The sequence below is a fragment of the Arachis ipaensis genome, chromosome B6, assembly GCF_059453495.1.
Source record: "Arachis ipaensis isolate K30076 ecotype BB chromosome B6, ASM5945349v1, whole genome shotgun sequence".
Lineage (NCBI taxonomy): Eukaryota > Viridiplantae > Streptophyta > Magnoliopsida > Fabales > Fabaceae > Arachis > Arachis ipaensis.
The window spans coordinates 123,249,995-123,268,453 of record NC_142441.1 but is presented as its reverse complement, the minus strand read 5'-3'; the positions used below and the strand labels follow the sequence as shown (position 1 = coordinate 123,268,453).

Below are 18,459 nucleotides of genomic sequence, written 5' to 3'. Positions count from 1 at the left end.
TGAAACTTGCATTTTTCACACTTTTTTTATTTTTAATATTGGGAGAAGCTTGATATATAACAACCATATAAGAGTGCATCGTACTTGACCGAAATGTGACGGCTGCAATTATCAAATCGGACGGTCCATTTTTGGACCAGTAATTAAACGGTCTGATTTCAGACATGATAGGTACACAAATCGGACCGTCCGATTTGTGTACCCCATGCCACGCGTAAGCTATGCAACCACCTCATCCCCTCTTCTTGTATATGCCCGAGTACCCCCTTTCCCTTTCATCCCCTCTCACTTTGTTTCAACACTCCTCAATCCCACCATATTCAACCTCCATTGATAGTAATATTCAAGGTTTGAAAAATATAAATTTTGGATCACCAATCTTTAATAATGTCAAGAAGAAGAAGAATAAAAGATGTCAATCGTCTAGAATTTCACATTACTAATTATCTTGATCATCCTAATTATGTAAATTTTATTTTTAAATTATTTGATTTAATTATAGTAATAGTAGAAATGTTAGAAATTAATGATAATAAAATATAGTGATAATATTAGTTAGAAGTAAGTTAGCAGTGGCCAATGAGTTATAGCTCAAATGGCATAGTCTCCCCATACTCAATTAAGAGGTTACAGGTTCGAGTCTCCTATCTTTGGTAAAAAAAAAAAAAGTTAGCAGTGATAACTATTTGTGATAGTGTTAAAGATTTGCTAATATTTAAATAGTTTGATTTAATTAAGATAATAATGATAATATTAGAGATTAGTAATAATATAATAAATTATAGTGATTATCTTATGTTAGTGATTTAGTGTAATAATATTAATTTATATTATGATTCTGGATGTATTGATAATAAATTAAGGAAAAGTATAGATAGATAATGAAAATATTAAATAATGTGAACAATAGATATATTGGATGTTCATTTCACTAGGTGTATAGATAGTTATTTTAATATTAAAATTTAGATGATTAATTTGGAGGTGTAATGCATTTTTATTTGATTGGTAGTTGTTTATGTTGTTTAACATAGTCATTGTTTACCTAGCACTCCTCATAAATTAATTGATACTGTTTTGTGGGGTCATAATTTTTATTAAATTGAGTAGGTAGGAATGATAATAAAATATAACGAGTATGTATGAATTGTTATTAATTGCAGTAATTAGGAGGATTATACGTGTAATAGTAAATTAAATAATGTAAGTTGTATAGTAATAATTTTTATTAAGGTTTTGGTAATAAATAAATTGAGGAGTATTAATTGTTAGTAATAAATTAATAGTCGTAATAATTTTTACTAAGGTATGATAATAAATAATTATTATGAGTATAATATAGGAGATATATCAAAATTATTGAACTAATTATTTTTTTATGAGTGTAATATAAATATTCAATAAAAAAAATTTTCTTCCCATGCAACAAATCGCATGGTCCGACTTCTGTGACGGAACTATCCACCACACACAAATCGGACGGTCCAATTTGCGTCTCCTCCCACCTGCAAGAAATCGGACCGTCCAATTTCCCTCCGTCATCTAACCGCCGTCACACCAGTGTAAAACACCTATAAGCTCCATAAACGGGCATTACACCAAACCTTCCATTATATGTAAAAAAATTAGCCCATTTTTCACTCCCTATATTATATAGTTGAATGGTGATTTTTTTTCTTGAATTAAGAGGATATAGACTTAGAGTGCATTTCTTTTTGAGAAAGTCTATGAAACAACAATTTTTGTATTAAAATTTGGCCAACACTTAATTAGTAAAAGAAAAATAAGTAATTTTATACTATTAAATATAATCTCACACTATTAAAAATATTATTAATAGTTAATTAATGGTTACAAATTACAAAATTTACTGTCTTAACACTCTTCTTTCTTTTTATGGACTCTTGTTTAAGTGACTAATAAAATAAAACAAAATTTCTCTTGACTGAGAAAATATTTTCTTAGAAATTGAGATTTTAAACATCTCACCCCTCAGGTAAGATTTGAATCCATCCCTGCTCTGGGAAGAGTCTGAGATTGCTTATTATTATCTGAGTTCCATTTCCTACATTTATTAATGGCACCTGCAGCGGACTTTTCTGACAATAATTGAGGATCTTAATTTTGGGTGTTGAGGAGGTAAACAATGCAACTAGCCAACTACACACTAATACCCAAACTTTGCTAGAATGGAATCCAAACCATTACAGGGTCTAATATTTATAATTAGACAAAATACACGCAAAAAATCAATCATATACAAAAAAAAATTAATTACTAAATTAATCACTTATATAAAATAAAAAATATACACTAAAAATAAATTAAACAACAATAATATAAAATAAATTAAATGATATATATTTATAAAAAACACAATAACTAATTTAATCGTTGAGTTTTAGCATACACAAAAGTTTTGAATATTTTCAAATTATTATTGAATATCTTCTGGTAAGATTTAAGTGTCAAGTAACATAACTAGCAATAACAAAACCCTCTAAGCTCCAGTCTTCCATTATTCTCTTATATAGACTCTAGAATTTGAAACACTATAACACAAGAAATGCATATTGAACTCTGCAGTGTAATTTCCTTGATGTATATGCAAGTTCAATTCCATGCATTATATTGTCATGTTTCTGTATGCTATATTCCTTTTGTATAATACCAACGTAAATCATCTATTGTACCTTTGACCAAGTTTTTATTACATGTATTATTACAACTCATAATATATACAATCTTGTAAGCTACTAAAGCGAAAAGGACCTATTCATCAAGAGCATTGTCTACTACACGAACAGGAACAATTGGAATTGAGTCCCACCATTCCCTTAAGCGTCTGTTCCCTGTTCCAGGAGACGACGACGGTGACGGCGGAGACTTAACTCTCTTCAACGTTGTGGCAAAGGCTTGCAGAATGATTCCCATTAGGAAGTACTTAAATGGAATCACTGCCAGTAAGAATGCCAAACCACTCATTGCCACCATCACTACATTTGCATGCTGCCAATAAGAACAAAGCACTCAGTACTATTTACTAGAACCAACAAATACGCCATACACAATTTATCTATAACCAAAAAGTTTTGGTACAAATATTAAAAAGCCAAAAAATATTAAAGGAAGGAATGAAGTACCTTATCTGCCTTGTAAATAAGTATTGACCATATCTTTAGCATTGCTATATTAGCTATCTGCATGATCTCATGAACAGTATACAATCCATGCTGGGCTGAGACAATGCTCTCCACCGTGGACTGATCCGAAGCCATACTTGTTCTACTTATTACTATCTCTTTGCGCTTCTCACATATCCTGTTTTTTCTTGCCTCAAGCATCTTTACTATCACCCATATCAAGAAACATGCGATTGCCTTACCAACCCACTCCCTGCGGTCTACATCATGTTAAATCCTTTCTTGTATGCCAAAAGAAAAAGGTGGCATCTTCACGTGAAGATGATAGCTAAGATGTGGACATGTGCTATGTTAAACACTTTAGTCAAATATGTCAAACTATCAAACAATTCTCAGATATAATTTTTACATGAATTTCACATCAGTAGGCACCAAAGAAAAAATGTTATGGGTACTTATTGCGTATGAGATACCCTGCGACTCATGTCTCATCTAATGATGAATGAAGTATAAATCGACACTCTGTCCTATATAGAGTATTTACACATGGTGAACGAAAATATTTAAGTACCTAACAGTTTGAAGGGTATACAAGCAAAGATGCATAAGAGTGAAGAACAAAGGATGAGAGAACTTACATATAAGTGATTATGAGAGATAGAACAAGAACAGCAACAGTATTTATTGGCCTTTCCCAAGCGAAGATTCCTTGAACCCATGGGACTACATGTTTGAGTGGTTTTAATAGTTCCTATAAAATAAAATTAAATCAGAGTAAACAATGCTTTCAACTCCAAAACATTTATGTATAGTTGAGGATACTTACTATAAGAACCATAACGCTGTCGATGACACCATCATCCTTTAATTCTTCAGTCGTAGCTTTCGCGATGAGAACTTCCTTTTCTTCCTCCCTTGATTGTTTGATAGCTGTCTTCAAGGAAGGACTATCTTCTAAAGCACTCGAGCTACTTTCAACTTCTTGACTTGGCTTCTCTACTATTTTATCAGAAGGTATGGACCTATACATGTTCATAATTCTAAGGATTGAGCTTGCGCTACACGAGTGTCCGCTGTTGACCTTCTTGAGGCTATCCGCGAATTCTTCGAGAACATAATCTCCCTTTGGCAGCTCGTTGTATAAGGAGAATATTAGGAACTTCGTTGGGACAGGTGGTGATATTCTTAGCATTTCTCTGGCTGCATGAAGCCTTATGATTCCCAATATTGTCCTTGCATGAATCTCCCATGCTTGGATTGGACCATTGATATTGTACTTTGATAAAAACTGGTGGAGAAACATTATTTCCCTTATCAGTGCTAGCCAATGTTCGCGCCTCGTGGAACTTGTGAGTTCTGGAAACTCTAGTACAATCTCCTCTGATCTAGAAAATTCAGAAGAAATTTCTTCATGTCAATGACATAAGTAAGATTAGTAATGTGTACATATCAACTTCGACACACTATGCCGACTCGCAACCCATCCAAAGGTGGACAAGATGCCAGATGACAATGTCTCATACTTAATATGTAAGCATTTTCCTTTTCAACAAGAATATCTCCAAAGGATTATGTTGATGCACTTACGAATCAGATGATTCATAGATTATGGCCTTGTCGAAAAGTTGAGCTCCCCAAGGACCTGTGGCAGCTGGTTTTACACCCTGCTCGACATCCTTGGAGAGGTCCATTTTTATAGCATCTTCGTAATTTATTATTCCCGAGGCCTCGAAGTAAAGAGCATAGTTGGTCAGTGTAAGCCTACCTGGCAATTAAAATCAAAGCAACATGAACGAATTAATTTACTAAGATTTCCATTTTAATATTGGAAGGAATAGTCAGATAAACCAAACTGCAGACCAGGCCAACTTGTCGTCCCAATGTGGCGAACGACTCTCTGGGAGCTTGCTGTTCCTTCGACATGTAATATGTATTCGTCATCGGCCAGTTCCACACCATTTGGCTTTGTCTGATTCTGCAAATGCTGTATGCACCTGAGGAATCGGGAATCACAGACAATAAGTATGTTTTCAAAACTCCAAATATCTTTACAAATCAATAGACTACAACTATCAAATCATTTATATGTCCACTAGAAACTTCTATGCCAAATGTTCATATACTATATATACCAAGGTAGTCACCTACTTGTCCATATTTTTTAAGAATATATCGTATGCCGGATGGTGTAGTCGGAGCCCTGTTGGTGCTGTTAGAGTTTCAAAAGTAAACCTTCCATTTGCAACATCTGCTACTAATGGAAATTGTGATCCCATCCACACAAATGCATCTTCTCCGACACTGGCCTCATTAGTAACCTGGAAAAGAAAATGCATCCAGTACAATCAGAAACCTATAATCATAAATGTTCCTATGTACTAAACAAATCTGGTCCGTGTTCTAAACAGAATATTCAACTGACTATTGCAACAAGAAGACGAGCTTCTCATGGCTGGAATTCAACCTCACAATTGAAACAACAAAGAAAGGAAGTAAAAAACATCTATGTTCTGTAGTACCATGAAAAATGAGAAGGAAACACTCTTACAAGTAGAGGCATGATGTCTGAATAAAAAAGAGGGATATCTTCCTGTTCTTGAGTGGCTTTTCGAGCTATCCTTTCTTCGTGCTCCTTTGCTACAGATTCCTGAAAACCTCAAAATGCTAACATTATCCTCTAATCTGATTAAATTACAGGGGATGGCAAAAAGCAAAACTATAGTTCACATCTCATATATATAATAGGGGACAAAGCTGAAATTGAGATCAAGCCAGACCATATCTTTGTTCAGACCATTTTTTTTAATCACAAGATCATAGGCTAATGTTGCATGACATGATTTCAAACTATGCCGTTACTAAAGCAAGCTTACTTTGATTACCATACAAAATTTCATTTATCATATATTCATATTTCTCTTTATTACAAAATATTTAGGAACAAATCTAAATGCCAAAGGCTCATCAGAACTTCAATTTTAAATGTTTTAGAAAGACTCTTTGATCAATATTGAAGATGAAGCTATAACTTATCATCTCAAACCAGCTCGAATGCTTTGCAGCCATAAGTTCGAAAAGGGGAAATTTTCATTTCCCCAGTAAAGTACTTCCTTTGAGATGCGAAGTAATGGAACTAATAGAAAATAACTTATGTCTTCATGCATGTGATGAAAGAAAGATCAATGTCAAGTAAATTCCACCAACAGGCAAATTTTGTCAAGTTAGAGAAACTAAGATGCAAGCTAATCTTCAAGATATCATCACCAAATATTCAAATTGACATATTCACCAAAGTCCTGATTTGAATAAAATGCATTCATGTTTCAAAACTTAGTATAGTATAAATTAACCCCGATTCAAATAACTGTAAATTTGGAAATGTAAGAGTAAGACAATAATTTGCATGTTATACCGTGCCGTCTTCATCATAGTATCTAGGTCTCTCCCAAGCAAGCATCATATCATAGGTCAACCTGCTAAATGAGCCATCGTTGATCTTTTCCTGTATGCTATCCTGGCACATTTTTTGACATAGAGTCTTGCTACTGCAAAATTCCACTAATTTTTTGCAGTAGTCTCCCTCATCCGGGTTCCATCCTGATTCAAATTCTTCCACCAATCCCTCTACTGGAATTTCCAGTTTCCTAATTAAAAACAACAGCAGCAGTAACTAAATATTATACAATGTCATCCAATTACAAATAGTGTATTAACATTCATTAAATATAAGTAAAATCTAATTTTGATACCGTGTAAAACAGTTTTGCATTATGTTATTAACGACGAAAAACAGTTTTGCATTAAATATAAGTAAAATTTGATTTTAATATTATACATTCATTATGTTTTGATTTTAAATTAACTACGTAAATGATGATCCAAATTCATATAACTATACAATTGGATGATAGTGTTAGTGCATAACAATTAAAACTCCAATTATATTATTAAGCAAAAATTGGAATTTGGTCAAATAAACGAACATTTCAGTGATGTAATGTCACATCCATTTATCAATCTTCAATGGGCAAATATTAAATTGGATACAAATAGTATCATTTCCCCCAAGAAGACATTGATAAAAATTCATATATAGATAAAGATGACAAACAAAGTAATATTCCACATGTGTGGCCGTGTCATTTCATCAACAAATTCTTGTAAACAATTCCTCAAATGCAAGTGTATGTGTAGCATTTTTCAATGATATGATATATGAAGTTGAATTTTGATAACAAATGTATTGGTAAGGAAGAATATATTACTGTGCACATCTCTTAAGAACGTCCTCTGCAATGGAAGACAGATACTTTAGCTTTGTAGCCATAACAACCACCCTCTACGTATCTATACGACGCCGTTTCTTCTTCTTCTTCTTCTTGTTGATGCGGTTCGTTCTTTTTTCTATATAACTCTTATCAGTAGCATGTCGTATGTATGGATTATGGAAGCACCGAAATTCACAATCAAGATTGATATTGGGTTTTTTTAAAAAAAAATATATAGAAGGGTTTGACACGTGTGAGCACTATGAGACGCCACGTCATACCTCCCATGCAATGTTAAGCATCATGCTAACTCCTGAATCATGGTTTCATCCAACTCCGTCTTCTACATTTTTTGATAGTATAATAATCTAATCCATTTCTCTCTCGTGCTCAACAACTTCATTTTTTAATATTTTAATTTATTTATATAAAATAAAATAACAATATATAATAATAAAATTGTGTTATTTTCATGCCTTGAAAGAGCCGCTTTTGATAAATATAAATACGTTCATGGTTTATTGACTTTATTCACATAAATTCCTGTAGCTCTGAAGTTATAAGAGCAACTCTAATGCTAAGAAATAGAGTTCCTCTTCTGACATATGAAGATTCAATTACCATTCGAGTGAAAAGAGAAAAAGGGCTCTTCACGGGGATCAAAATTGAGAGTTTCTCTAAACAAAAACTTACAACAACCAATAAAATCATGCCATGTGGTAAGTTAATAAAAAAAATAAAAAATATATTAAATATATATATATATATATATATATATATATATTAAATACTTATATATCTATTTAATTAATTATTTATATTAATTATTTAATAATTAGTTATATTAAATTATAATTAATATAAATAATTATGTTAAATCAATATCAAATATTATTTATATTGTTATATTAAATTATAATTAATTAAATTTATTTTACATAAAAAATAAATTTAATTTTTATATATTATAAAATAATTTTTAGTTGGATTATTTATTTTTATTTATAAAATTTAAAATACTAATCAAATTTAAGTTATTTATTTTAATATTTTATAATATTGAATTATTTTGAATTTATAAATTTAAATAATATTATTATAAAAAAATAATAATTATATTAATTTTAATTATTTAATTAATTAATTAGGTGGGACCACAATAGGGATTAAAGTTAGTTCCTTCTAATGGAGAAGAGAGAGATTCTTTGAGTTCCTATTTATTGGTTACGACGCAAAATCTGATGTGGAGTTACTTTTTATGACAGATGGGCCATAAATAGGGACGGAAATGAGTTTCCTACTGGAGATGGTCTAAGAGCAACTCCAATGCTAAGAAATAGAGTTCCTCTTCTGACATATGGGAACTCAATTACCATTAGAGTGAAAAGGGAAGGAGGACTCTTCACGTGGATCAAGATTGAGAGTTATTCTAAACAGAGACTTGTAACAACTAATAAAATCATGCCACGTGGTAAGTTAATAAAAAAATAAAAATATATTAAATAATTAAATTATAATTAATTTATTAATAATTATAATAATTTATTATATTAAATACTTATATATCTATTTAATTAATTATTTATATTAATTATTTAATAATTAGTTATATTAACTTATAATTAATATAAATAATTATGTTAAATCAATATCAAATATTATTTATATTGTTATATTAAATCATAATTAATTAAATTTATTTTACATAAAAATAAATTTATTTTTTACATATTATAAAATAATTTTTAGTTGGATTATTTATTTTTATTTATAAAATTTAAAATACTAATCAAATTTAAGTTATTTATTTTAATATTTTATAATATTGAATTATTTTAAATTTATAAATTTAAATAATATTATTATAGAAAAATAATAATTATATTAATTTTAATTACTTTAATTAATTAATTAAGTGAGACCACAATAGGGATTAAAATTAGTTCCTTCTAATGGAGAAGAGAGAGATTATTTGAGTTCCTATTTATTATTTATGATGGAAAAGCTGATGTAGAGTTACTTTTTATGACAGGTGAGCCATAAATAGAGACTGGAATGAGTTCCCTACTGGAGATGGTCTAAGGATAACCCGAAACCGAATAATAATAAGTTATTATTTCAAAACGCTCCTTCTATTTAATTTTTCTATTTAATTTTTATACCATATATTAAAAAAAGAGAAAGTATAAGTAGACAATGAAAATACTAAACAATACGAACAATGGATATATCAAATGTTTAATTTATTAGGTGTGCAGATGGTTATCCAAATATTAAAATTTAGGTGGGTAATTTGAAGGTGTAGTATGTTTTTACTTTATTGGACCAATTTTAGAGACTATTGTTCACAAAACTATTGTCTATCTAGTAAAGTCTATTAAAAAATCATATCTGCTGCACATCAAAGTAATATTGTCATCCAAATTTAACCAAGTAGACCCAACACTAACAAAAACCACTCATTAAAAAGAGCATGATTACACGCGCACATATTATTCTTCCAACCAAGTCATTTATGTTCACGGGGCTTTACGTTATCGTCGTCATCGTCGTTTTCTTCTTCATCTTCTTCGCATTCCGCCTCCTCTTTTCCTTCTCCTTCTCCTCTTCCTCTTTCTTTTTCTTCGCGTGTTTTTTTTTCTCATCGTCATTATTTTGTTGCTGCTATTATTATTGTTATTACAGTAGAAGGTGAAGAGAAAGAGTTTTGAATTGAGCAGGACAACGAGTTCAAATGCAGCTTAATTTATTCTTAAATGAACCGAAATTATATAATAATTGCGACACAATTAACTCAAAAATGAACCAAAATTATATAATATTACAACACAATTAACTCAGAAAGAAAGAGAAGTAGAGAACAATGGTAAGGAATATGCAAAACCCAGAGTTATGTTAAATTTGAGTAAATAAAGAAGAATTTTGAAAATGAAATGAGAAGGAGAAGTTGAAGAAGAAAAAGATGAAGTAGTAGAAGATGAGGAGAAAGAGTTTTGAATTATGCAAGATAATTATGACACAATGAACTTAGAAATGAACTGAAATTACATAATGATTGCGACACAATTAACTCAGAAAGAAAGAGAAGTAGAGAACAATAGTAAAGAATTTGCAGAACTTAGAAATTGTGTTAAATTTGAGTAAATCAAGAAGATTTTGAGAAAATAAAATAAGGAGAAGATGAATAAGAGAAAAATGAAAAAGATAAGAAGTAGTAGAAGATGAAGTGGAAGAGCAAAAAGAGTATTGAATTGTGTGAGACAACGAGTCTAAATGCACCTTAATTAACTCAGAAATAAACCGAAATTACATAATGGATTGCCACACAATTAACTAAGAAATGAACCGAATTTTACCGTAATGATTACGACACATAAACTTAGTTCAAAAACAAACACAAAAACAAGACTGGATCATGAAAAAAAACACATCCAAAATTAATTTTAAATCAAACGTTATTAGTATGTTTTTTCTTCTTCTTCTGTTTTGTTTAATATTTTCTTCTCTTTTTCTTGGTTTTATTCAGAGTAAACTAAAAAGAATTTTGAGAAAATGAAATAAGATGAAGAAGAAAAAGATGAAAAAGAAGAAGCAATAAAAGATGAGGAGAAAGAGTTTTGAATTGTGCAGGACGAGTCCAAATGCACCTTAATTCACTCAGAAATGAACCGAAATTACATAATGAATTGCAATACAATTAACTCAGAAATGAAGCGAAATTATATAACAATTACAACTCAACTAACTCAATTCGAAAACAATGACACAAATAAGACTGAATTATGAATAAAAACACATTGGAAATCAATTTTGGATCAGACAACATCAACATAATAAGAATTCAACAATAACAATAATAGAAGATGAGGAGAAAGAGTTTTGAATTGTGCAGGACGAGTCCAAATGTACCTTAATTCACTCAGAAATGAACCGAAATTACATAATGGATTGCAATACAATTAACTCAGAAATGAAGCGAAATTATATAAGACTGAATTATGAATAAAAACACATTGGAAATCAATTTTGGATCAGACAACATCAACATAATAAAAATTCAACAATAACAATAATAACGACGATATGTATAAGAAGAAAATGATAACAATAACAATAATGATCATTATCATCATGATGGAGAAAAAAGAAAAAAAAAATCAAATGAGAAAAGAATGAGGATAAGATGATGGTGTTATTGGTAATGACGAAAATAAGAAGAGAAAGAAACAAAAAAAAAAAGTGCTCGACTATAAATCACTTGAATAAGGTTGGATATTAAAATTGCTTGGGAGAATGATTCTTAAACAAATTAATGTATTTAATTGGTTTTTTTTTTTTTGGTCAAGATTTAATTGGTTTTAAACTGTCACATAATATGAATGGACTTTTTTGTCTTATGTTTAACACGGGATTGGATCGTATAACAGTTACGTTTTTAGCGCATTTTTTATTTCTTTGGCTCTCTGTTTCAGGAGCATGGAACCATAGAACAATTATATGGTTGGTTCAAATTTATAAATCACTACATTACATTTCATACAAAATTTTTGCATTGAATAAGGGATTGTATACTCAACGTCAACGATGCTTCTTACCGCCACCCTTTTTCCCTTTACCTCCTCTCTTGTTCCATTTACTAGACATTCCAGTGTCATGATCTCTTGATGTTGATGGTGCTGAATTTAATAAATGCCTCACATCCAGTATGCCGTTTCTAAAATGACCTTCATTTAATCTCAAACCCCTGTCCTCGGCCTTGTGCTTACCTGCCGATTTTTTACTGCTACCACTATGCTTTCCACCAAATTGTCCAAGAATCAAACGCTGCAAAACGTGGTACAGATAAGAATAACATACTAATAGAGTCGTTACCATGCAAGTCAGGCAAAAAGAAGAAAATAAAATGACCCGGAGGGAGGAGAGGGGGGGGGGGGGGGGGAGAGAGTTTCAGCAATACACATCTCAGTTCATCCCATGAGAAAATAAGTATTTCAAATGTTTCTCCCTGAACCTTGAAGAATCCGTCAAAACATTTATCCTTTTCAAAAATGCTTTGCAAACGTGGTTTCTTACATTAAAGAGAATATTTGAAACTAGATAGACAATTTAAATTTTCAAATGAATGTGGGCAAATATAAATCATTTATTACAAAAGAAAAATTTGAAAATAGAAAAGAAGTTAGGATCTTATGAGCAATGCTTTCAGCAAATATTATCATTTTTTGCCAGCACTTAACTAGCAATAATTTGCACCCATATTTACAAGGGTTTTCCACACAAGAACATTTTATCTTTGCACCTAAATTTACCAAAGTTTGCCACATGAATCAATACAGTTTACACCCACATTTTTCCAGAATTTGCACACATGAAATAGTAAAATTTAATTGTTAAAGATAATTTAGTGTTTGTGCTGGTCAAATGATGGCCAAAAATAATAAAAATTGCTGGGCCCCAAGAGTTTCTCAGATTTATTTTTGCCTAATCAAAAAGTTTGTAAAAAGAAATTACCTCTTGAAGCATTTTCTGTTCTCTCTCCTTTTGTTTCTTCAATGTTGGACGTGCCACACTTAGAGGTAATCTCTGTTTCTTGGGGGGCTAAATAAAGGAAAACAAAAATCCATTAAAGCTTGCATCTTGATTCTTGAGCATGCTGCTGATAATACCATTTGCAATGGTACATGATGTTAAAAAATAGCATCAACAGATAGTCCTAACCTTCCCACCAAGAGAGACGACCTTTTGATTCTCAATCTTTTTACGTTCTTTCCACGTCATATGTGAGTAGCCTAATAAAAAATTGTTAATCATTAGTTATTATAACAAACAAATGCTCTACAATAATAGATAGACATGGTGAGAAGGTGAATAAACCCAGTAAAACTGATAATGATAATCGTATATAGTTTAGCTCCATATCTCCAATATATAGAAACCTTGTAAAACTCACTAAAACATGAATAAGGGCAAGAAAGGAACTTGGATAGTAACAAACTTGCCTACATCGGATCATGGTGGGAGGGTTACATAGGTTATAAGCAAGAAGGGAATAATGAAATAGACAGGCAGGAGATTGGTTAGACCTATTTTGTTTTTCTCTTCCTACAAGATGAAATTGGTTAGAATTCGGAAGAAAGTTGGCACTCCTTAACTTCTTCGACTATGTGTTTCCTTCATCTACCTATACTCTTCAAATTTTCCAGAGATTGAGATTATTAAAAAGTCTGCATTCTAAGAAGAGATAAAAGGAGGATAAGAGGCTCGTTAAAATGTTTATTCCTATACCAATGGAATGATAAGTTCTAAAGATAATCTCACCAAATCCATGAACTACCAAAGAAAGTAAAAAAGTGAATTCAGTGTTTGAAACAAAAGACTCTAAACACAACTATGGCGCACTAAGTTCCTGTAGATTATGTTATTATGCCCTATCACAACTATCTAACCAAATAAATTGGCATAATCCATAAAATTCTACTTAGAGCATTTCGTTGCCAAATGCCAAGTATGTATAGTAAGGATTAAACTGCATCAGGGGAGAGCAAAGAAATCCGACCTATTTACAAATAATAAATAGTAAAATCAGCCTGACATCGAAGTATATTATAACTGTTAGTAATATTCTTTCTCTCGTCTTAATGTTATTCTCTTTTTATCAAAAAAAAAAAAAAAAACTAAGTAAAAGATCAAAACACATCAACAAGAGAAATTAGATTTACCAAAAGGTAAAGATAGGAGATAACAGCCAAGAGAAGGGAAAGCTTCAAATGAGAAAAGAATAAGGGACATACTAAAATTTTCAACTTCTTTCATAATTTTCCTTATGTCCATCTCTTGATCCTGCATATCATTATGTTCACTTGGAGGCCCATGTCTCCCCCCTACCTTCTTATTCTTGTTCATCTTTCCCATCACTGCTTGAGAAATTGAAAGACAAAAATTGATTAGAAAAGTCACAAACAATTGAAAACTTTGAAACATAAATATATTCTATATAAATCTTAAAAATTAAAAATACGACATCAACCAAAGTCTCATAATCATAGTTTTCAGAACCAAACCAGCAATTGACCCGGTCATACAACCCAATCACTGGTTCAACTCACGGGTTCAACCGGTACACTAGGTCACAAACTCACAATTAAATATAAATATGAAATTACAAAACATAAACTTAAAATTAAAAATTCAAGAGCATGTCTTTACAAACACATTAATAATAATTAAGTATCAACTCTTAGACATTGGCTAATGATGCAAACATAGATAATAAACTAGACACTAATACAAAATATTTTCTCAATTTAAATGAACAAGAGCGCAAAACATGACATAATCAGTAAATTAATGATTAATAAACTAATCAAAAACATAAATTCAACTAATTTTATAAATCAATCCATCAAATACCATTATACCAATAGTCCAATAATGCCTGTGTAACAAGAGTCTCTGTACAGAAACTATCTGTTCTTACAGCAACAAATTCTTCTCAGTGATGATTTTCAGCAACAAATTCAACTCAGATATTTTCAGCAACAAAAAAAATTAGCTCAGCAACAAATTCAACTCAACAGCAACCATAAATTTAGCTCAATGCAACAACAAATTCAACTCGATACAACAATAAATCGAACTCAATACAGCAACAAATTCACAGCAACAAAAGATGGTTCAGTCATGATTTACAGCAACAAAATTGACGGGACAAGGGAAAATTGAAAAAGAGAGAAGAGGGGAATGCAGGGACTCACCAGCCACCATGGTCGACGGCGACTTAGCCACGAAACCGGGGAGAAGGAAGTGACGGAGAAGCCTCGGAGCAAGAATACGACGAGGAGGAGGAGCCCAGGGACAAACTGTTGCTAGCGTCTGCTTTTGCCGCCGATGACAACGAGCCGAGGGAAGGCGGAAACATACAGACCACGAGGAGACGCCGGCGACTGTGAGTGAAGACGAGTAGACGACGACGACGAGACCAGGGACAAGCTGCTGGATCTGGTTTCGTCTGCTTCTGCCGCCGGCGAGAGAGTTGGACAGACTGGGAGAGATGTTGAGAGAGAGAGAGAGAGAGAGAGTGAGTGAGTGCTTGAGACCAGAGACTGTGAGACAGTGAGAGAGAGGGAGAGACTGAGAGACAGAGAGAGGCTGATCTGCGGATGAGAGAAGAGAGGGATGAGTGCGTTAGGGTTCGACCCTTGGAAACGACGTCGTTCGATTTTTTAAAAAGCATGGTCCGGTTCGGGTTTTATAAACCGACGGGTCACCAGTTTTCATCAAAACCGAGAGTCAGTCCGGGTCTGCTGTGCAGGGGCAGCCCGTTGAGTGGCTCGTCCGAAACCGACCAGGTCTGATATACAGCATAAAATCAAATACAAAATGAAATAGTAAAAAAAAAAAAATTTTGTGACTTAAAATTTTTTGAATCAGGAAGATTATTAGCAAGGTTGCAAAAACCTAACCCATTAATAAATCAATAAAATAACTGATTTAATAATTTAATCATCTAATCGAAATTCAATCAATTTAATTAAATATAAAATAAAATTATAAAAAAATTAATATATAATTTTAAATATTTAAATTTAATAATTTTAAATTAATAAAATTTAAAATTTTATAATTTTACATAATAAATTATTTATTATTAAAAATTTAGTTTATAATTATTCTATTTTTAACATTCAACCAATAACACAATTAAAAATGATTTTAGACAAATTAATTCAACAAAATACATAACAATATAATAAAAAAATATACAAAAAATTAACGCAACAGAAAAATTAACCATCAACAAAATTATTTTAAAAAATTTAACAAAATACTGTTAACACGGTTATTTAACAAACATAAACAACATCAACAAAATTATATGACATTAACTATCATAAGAGTTTATTTCAATTTTATATAAAATTAATAAAAAAAATAACAAAATAATCAAAAACTCATAATCATAAACATTAATCGGATATTTAATAAAGGTTTAATTATTCTGTTGGTCCTATAGTTTCACGAAATTTTTAATTAGGTTCCTATACTTTTTTTTTCTTTTAATTGGTCCCTGCACTAAATTTTTTTTTCAATTAGGTCCCTCTTAACAGTAATTGGCTTAATTTTATAGGGACCAAACTAAAAAAAATTTGGTACAGAGATCCAAATAAAAGAAAAAAAAGTGTAGGGACCAATTAAAAAAAATTTTGGTGCAAGGACTCAATTAAAAGGAAAAAAAAGTACATTGACCTAATTAAAAATTTCGCAAAACTATAGGGACCAACAGAGTAATTAAACCTTTAATAAATGTAGGTATTTTTTTGTGATTGAAAAATTAAAACAACCAAGCAGAAAAGAAAAACAAAGTCCAAAGAGACTAAGAAGACGTAAGCCGATCCCTTTGAATACTCGTCTCAAACTCCTTCCAAGGCATTGGAAGTTCTACATACTGAGAATGCAATCTCAACGCCGTCTTTGCCATGATGTCCGCCACTGTGTTTGCATCTTTCAGAATCAAGCGAAAATTAACACGCCACTTCCAAGTCATGATATCTCTGACTTTAAGCACCAAAGGATCTACACACCCAACATTATTATGAGAATTGTTAACAAGAATGAAAGCCTCCAGACAATCTGTTTCGCAAATTACATCTCTTTACCCCAAGTCTCAGGCTAAAAAAAAACATCTCCAAATTAAATAGCAAACAACTCTCCTTGTAGAATATTGTAGCTCTCTATTATTCCCAAATAGTCTCGTTGCCAATTTTTGTTCCAGTCTCTGCTAACACAGGCAAAACCAATCCGATCACTAGAATTATAGTAACTAGCATCACAATTGATATTAAAAGTACCCATCGAAGGAGGAACCCTACAGCAACTAATCGTAGAAGGAATAGAAACTCGTTGCAAGTCAAAGACATTCTAAAACTCCTTCTCGAAGGCTAAAGCCATACGAGCCATTTTAGATGGAGGTCAAGGCTCATGCTAGTTAAAAATCTCATTGTTCCTAGCTCTCTAAATCCACCACAGACTAGAAAAGAATTTAAAAGGATGCTCTTTGCTATGGGACAAGCACTAGTTCTTCAAATCCAGAGGATGACTGAAAATCTCCAGAGTCTGCCAAACAAGCTGAGCTTTTGGGCAATTCTGAATACAATGAAAAACTGTTTCCTGGCAAGTCAAGCAACTGGGGCAACTATTTTTAGGTGACAAGCTTCTCCTAGGACAAAAAACAGCAGTGGGTAATGCCTCTTGCAGACAAAGTCAAGCCAAGAATTTGATCTTTTTTTGGAACAAACGGGCGCCAAAGCCAAAGCCAATTTCCTCTCTCTCCCATCTAGACATCTTCTTGCAGAGACATAAGTAGTCATTCCGAGCATCATAAACCTTAGCCGGCTCACCGAACCAAGTTTAGCCTACCACTGAACCTGCTTGCACATCCGGGTTGTAGGAGAGAATGCTTTCATACAAAATATGCTGAAAAGGAGAATAAACATTCTCAAGATGCCACTCTCCAACCGACCATAGATCTAAAATATGGATATCTGAGTCAAAAATGTGAACATAATCCATCTCATTACAAAGCTGCCCCCTCGTTCCTCCATTTAGAGAACCAAAAATTGTGATCCAAATCTCCAATGCACCAATCAAAACCATCCTTCAAAATATCCCAAATTTTACACAGACTTCTCCAAACATGAGATCCGTTATCCATAGAACGGCTGAAAGCGTCATCCAAAGAAAAATAGTATTTAGCTGCCAACAGTTGAACCCAAAGCTTGTGGGGATGATGAAAGAGTTGCCAAACTAGCTTCCCAAGAAGAACAACATTAGCACAAAATGAATCTCAAATTTTCAAACCACCAAACTTCTTAGAAGTGACCAACACCTTCCAGCTAATAAGATTCAGCCCCCGACCATTGGCTTGACCTTTCCATAGAAAATTCCTCATCATAGATGCTATAAAATATGTTATACCTTTGGGAAAGAGAGAGACTTGCATAGGGTAAGTCAGAATAGCCACTACAAACCAAATTAATCAAGCAGCGCCT

General features: G+C 32.0%; 2 protein-coding genes across 3 annotated transcripts; both read right to left on the bottom strand.

The window, feature by feature from the left end:
• Window positions 1-2,567: 2,567 nt before the first annotated feature.
• LOC107647241 (ArgH (DUF639)) lies at window positions 2,568-7,801 on the bottom strand. 2 transcript variants are annotated; one of them, XM_088489853.1, is made up of 10 exons: window positions 7,409-7,801; window positions 6,556-6,787; window positions 5,692-5,790; window positions 5,292-5,461; window positions 5,004-5,137; window positions 4,731-4,908; window positions 3,970-4,528; window positions 3,782-3,894; window positions 3,144-3,396; window positions 2,568-3,009 (listed from the first exon to the last, which is right to left on the bottom strand). In XM_088489853.1, the coding sequence occupies exons 1-10, from the start codon at window positions 7,468-7,470 to the stop codon at window positions 2,773-2,775; spliced, it is 2,037 nt and encodes a 678-aa protein (XP_088345979.1). In that variant the 5' UTR covers window positions 7,471-7,801; the 3' UTR covers window positions 2,568-2,772. The 2 variants fall into 2 exon arrangements, with proteins under 2 accessions (XP_088345979.1, XP_088345980.1); XM_088489854.1 differs by having other exon boundaries at window positions 3,979-4,528.
• Window positions 7,802-11,828: 4,027 nt separating this feature from the next.
• Window positions 11,829-15,609, bottom strand: LOC107604809 (uncharacterized). Its single transcript, XM_016306503.3, has 5 exons — window positions 15,166-15,609; window positions 14,203-14,325; window positions 13,130-13,200; window positions 12,923-13,009; window positions 11,829-12,235 (listed from the first exon to the last, which is right to left on the bottom strand). Exons 1-5 carry the CDS (start codon window positions 15,173-15,175, stop codon window positions 11,990-11,992), a joined length of 537 nt encoding a protein of 178 aa, XP_016161989.1. The 5' UTR covers window positions 15,176-15,609; the 3' UTR covers window positions 11,829-11,989.
• Between the last annotated feature and the right edge of the window lie 2,850 nt (window positions 15,610-18,459).

Bases quoted from the DNA above. Each gene is read 5' to 3' on its own strand.
- LOC107647241 (XM_088489853.1), bottom strand. From the start codon at position 7,470: ATGGCTACAAAGCTAAAGTATCTGTCTTCCATTGCAGAGGACGTTCTT. The intron at 6,788-7,408 runs GTAATATATTCT...GTTTTTAATTAG, and splicing joins GTTCTTAAGAGATGTGCACA to GAAACTGGAAATTCCAGTAG. The intron at 3,895-3,969 runs GTAAGTATCCTC...TTTATTTTATAG, and splicing joins ACAGCGTTATGGTTCTTATA to GAACTATTAAAACCACTCAA.
- LOC107604809 (XM_016306503.3), bottom strand. The intron at 13,201-14,202 runs GTATGTCCCTTA...ATTTTTTATTAG, and splicing joins GAAAGAAGTTGAAAATTTTA to GCTACTCACATATGACGTGG. The intron at 13,010-13,129 runs GTTAGGACTATC...TCCTTTATTTAG, and splicing joins TCGTCTCTCTTGGTGGGAAG to CCCCCCAAGAAACAGAGATT.